This window comes from Seriola lalandi, unplaced genomic scaffold (assembly GCF_002814215.2).
Source record: "Seriola lalandi dorsalis isolate HSWRI2012SDOR001 ecotype SW California unplaced genomic scaffold, Sedor1 jcf7180002054813, whole genome shotgun sequence".
In the NCBI taxonomy this organism is placed as follows: Eukaryota; Metazoa; Chordata; class Actinopteri; order Carangiformes; family Carangidae; genus Seriola; species Seriola lalandi.
In genome coordinates this window covers 1-4,125 of record NW_019525366.1, presented here as the reverse complement: position 1 = coordinate 4,125, position 4,125 = coordinate 1, and the positions used below count along the sequence as shown (strand labels likewise).

The window sequence follows — 4,125 nt, the reverse complement described above, 5'->3', positions numbered from 1 at the left end:
TCTCTGTCCTGTCTCTCTACTGTCCTGTCTCTCTGTCCTGTCTCTCTACTGTCCTGTCTCTCTGTCCTGTCTCTCTGTCCTGTCTCTCTACTGTCCTGTCTCTCTACTGTCCTGTCTCTCTGTCCTGTCTCTCTGTCCTGTCTCTCTACTGTCCTGTCTCTCTGTCCTGTCTCTCTGTCCTGTCTCTCTGTCCTGTCTCTCTACTGTCCTGTCTCTCTACTGTCCTGTCTCTCTACTGTCCTGTCCATTAAAGGCACAAAAAGCCCCAAAAAAAGAAATATTCATTCAGACTTTATTTACTGTCTGTTGCTAACGTTCATGTTCATCTCATGTTCCTTCAACAGGTGCATCACTCACCTGGAAATAACATTCATCACTGAGCTTTTTAAATCATCTACAGGTGACAGGTGTGATGATGACTCACCGTCTCCATTCAGCCTCTTGTACAGTGACCTCATGACTTTGGCGCTGCCAAAGCGTTTGAATCGGTTTCTGACATTGTCATGGTACCAACCCAGAGTCCCCATCTTCAACACTCTGTATGTAAACAACAACACAACAACAACAACAACAACAACAACAACAACGACAGCAACACCACAACAACAACAACAAACAACACAACAACAACAGCAACACAACGACAACAACACAACAACAACCACAATGTGTATTAGTCTGAGAGAGATGTATCTGCCCCCCCCTTACCTGTCCGAGTCTCCCCTGCCCCCCCCCCCAAAACTGGCCTCAGGCTCACCCCCCACCACTTGTCCCAGTCTCACCTGGTCATGCGACAGTTGTCACACACCCAGCCGTGCTCCTTCTTGTTGTAGCGGCTGCAGGACTTGCAGGTGAACATGTGACAGTCCAGACACTGACGCTTGCTGTTGACCAGGAACTTGAAGGGCTGCAGGCAGCGGATACACAGAGAGTCGGACACTCTGCTCTCAGAGCCCAGCAGCTCGCGCTTCGTGTCCTCCTTCTCGATCTTCGTCTTCAGGTCACTGAAACAACAACGGGGGACAGGTTGGTCAGGAAGTGGACTGAGATAAAGCTCCACGGATTCCTCACAGACGTGCCGTCACACATTATAAATAAAGTTTTAACAGTGACTGGACGTGTTCCTGAAAAGTTCTCTCTCAAAGCAGATGTGGCAGCAGCTGTAAGTGAATGAACAGTGTGTTCTCAGAGCTTCATGTGACTCCATCATTAAACTGTGAGGGTCTGTTGTTCTCCACATGCATCACATGATCACACTGCTGCAGGCAGTCACACACATTCACAGCTCTCACTAAACTTTATTCAAAACCTCAGAAACGGACAAAGACAGAAGTCAAACAGCCGTCCTCATAAAGACTCTGGATGTTCTGACATCATGAATTAAAGTGAATTTAAAAAGTGAAACAAACTTCAAACAACATCTGACGAATCGTTCAAACATTAACATGGACTTCTGTTTCACACTGATGAGTTTTTCTGTTCAGTGTCAGTAGAAATCTCACATCACTTCAAACCAAGTGATGATTTGACTGATTCGTTCTTAGACCCAGACTCTTCCAGCTGTCTATGAGTTTGCCCCCGGGGCTGATGGGAGCTGGAGTCTTTAGTGGAAACACAGGGAGTCTTTGTGAGCTTCCTGTTTTCTGCTGCAGACTCTCGTCCGTGTGACTGAGCCATGATCAACTGCGACAACAACAACGTCTTTCACGCTCACATTCCTTCGACCTTTACATGAACCAGAAGATTCAAGAGCTGAGTTCAGACAGACACACCTGTACAGGTGAGCTGAAGACGAGCTCCTTCATTAACACGGCTCCATCACATGATTTAGCCCCAGAGACAAGACTCCACTGTGTTTGAACCAATCATCTCATACAACGTTATTACATCTGTATTAATGTGTATTAAAGTGTAATAATGTGTATTAAAGTGTAATAGTGTGTAGTAAATTGTAATAATGTGTAGTGAAGTGTAACAATGTGTATTACTGTGTGTAAATATATTAAACTACATTAAATTGATCCAGAGTCTTTTCTTTTCAAAGACGAATAAAATGCAAATGTTTGAAAACACAGTGGAATATGAACCACGGAGTATGAATGACGAAGATGAAGAGATGAAGAAATGAAGAAATGAAGAGATGAACAGATGAATGGATGAATGGATAAACGTACCCAAGTCTCTCCTCCTCCTTCTTGCGGAGGTTAAAGTCTCGTTGAATCACCTCCCACACGTGTTTCGCTTCTTCGTCCGTCAGACGGGTAAGATCCAGTTTTCTCTCCATGACGCTGAAAAATCACAAACACAGTCAGGTCATCGTTATCGTCATCATCATCATCATCATCATCACCATCATCATCACCATCATCACCATGAAAACAGTTGCTGGGGTTCCTCAGGGTTCTACTGTTGTTCCTTTATTAAAACTAAATGCAGCCAAACATCATATAAATAATATAATAATGTAAATTATGAGTTTTAGTTTTAGTTGTAAAAATAATAAAAAATAATAAATTATAATAAAAATGAAGCTTTGAGGAAAAATTTTGTAATGTCAAGAAATAAGAGAGAAATACGTCACTAATCTACTATGATGTCATCGGTGTCCAGGTGATGTCATAGTGATGTCATCAGACTACAAATGTCTACCATCCATCTAAGTCCATTGACCAGCAGGAAGCTCTAATGGAAGACTGTCCAGGTCCATTATGGGAGAAGTCAGAAGCTGCAGGAGTTATTGAACAAACTGTCGTGTTTTGAAGATTTCAAATCAGTGATGTCATCATCAATGTCATCATTTGAACTGTCACAGGTCCAACACCACAGTCCAGTTCAATAAAGACAGATGATATCATCATGTGATGTCACCAGTGAGTCCTGAGGAGTGAAATGAGTCGATGATCTTTAGAAAAGAAAAGAGGAAAGTCTGAAAAGATGAACAGCTTTCATCTGTTAGGAACCACAGGCCCAGGTCCCGGTCCAGGTCCAGGTCCAGGTTCAAGTCCAGGTCCCCGTCCCGGTTCAGGTCCAGGTCCAGATCCCAGTCCCGGTCCAGTTCCAGTTCCAGGTCCAGGTTCAGGTCTTAGGTTAATGTTCATGTTAGCAGTGCTGCGGTTTGAGTGAGTCAGTTGCAGTGGGTCACCACACCCTGATGATGATCGTTTCTATCGTCTCTGATGTTTAAAACTTTAAAAACACACCATCAATCAGCTGATTGACACCTTCAAAATAAAAGACTTTTACTCACATGAAGACGTTTTCTTTACACTCAGATTTTCACTGATTATTTAATCTGTTTGAACAAACATACACTGGTTTAATTCACTGAGCAGCTGATTAACTCTGAGTATTTGAGATGTTCGTTTACATTTGACAGATTAAACAATTAAAAGTAAAATATTAAATAAGAACAAGTTGATCAACATATCAAGTCACATTTCAGCTGTTAGACCATTAAAGACAGACAAAGGTTTGACTGTGACTTGATTGAGTTTAAACTACGTGTGACTCCAGTTTAAAGTCATTAGTTAATAAATGAGATTAAAGAGCAGAGAGATGAACTGACCGTTTTCCTCTGAGGCTCCGGGCTGAAGTGAAGAGACGTCTGAGCTTCAACTGAGAGAATCAGCTGATCACATGATGACTGTCCTCCTGACAACAAGCACACACTGCTGCAGGCCATGACACACACACACACAGTAACACACACACACTCAGCAACACACACACAACACACACACACACACACAGTAACACACTGAGTGACACACACACACAACACACACACTCAGCAGCACACACACAACACACACACACAGTAACACACTGAGTGACACACACACACAACACACACACACAGTAACACACACACACTCAGCAACACACACACAACACACACACACACACACAAACACACACACACACACACACACGGTAACACACACACACTCAGCAACACACACAACACACATACACACACACAGTAACACACTGAGTGACACACACACACAACACACACACACACACAGTAACACACTGAGTGACACACACACACTCAGTAACACACACACAACACACACACACACACAGTAACACACTGAGTGACACACACACACAACACACACA

General features: G+C 43.2%; 1 protein-coding gene across 2 annotated transcripts in view; it reads right to left on the bottom strand.

Moving 5' to 3' along the window:
- The window catches only part of mlpha (melanophilin a), a 13,325-nt gene extending 9,541 nt beyond the window's left edge, over nucleotides 1-3,784 (bottom strand). For both annotated transcript variants that reach the window (XM_023426109.2, XM_023426111.2), the window contains exons 1-4: nucleotides 3,566-3,784; nucleotides 2,175-2,288; nucleotides 783-1,004; nucleotides 425-537 (exon numbers count right to left, since the gene is read on the bottom strand). In XM_023426109.2, the coding sequence (XP_023281877.1) occupies nucleotides 425-537; nucleotides 783-1,004; nucleotides 2,175-2,284 (445 nt within the window). In that variant the 5' untranslated portion in view covers nucleotides 2,285-2,288; nucleotides 3,566-3,784. The remainder of the gene's footprint in view (nucleotides 1-424; nucleotides 538-782; nucleotides 1,005-2,174; nucleotides 2,289-3,565) is intronic.
- Between the last annotated feature and the right edge of the window lie 341 nt (nucleotides 3,785-4,125).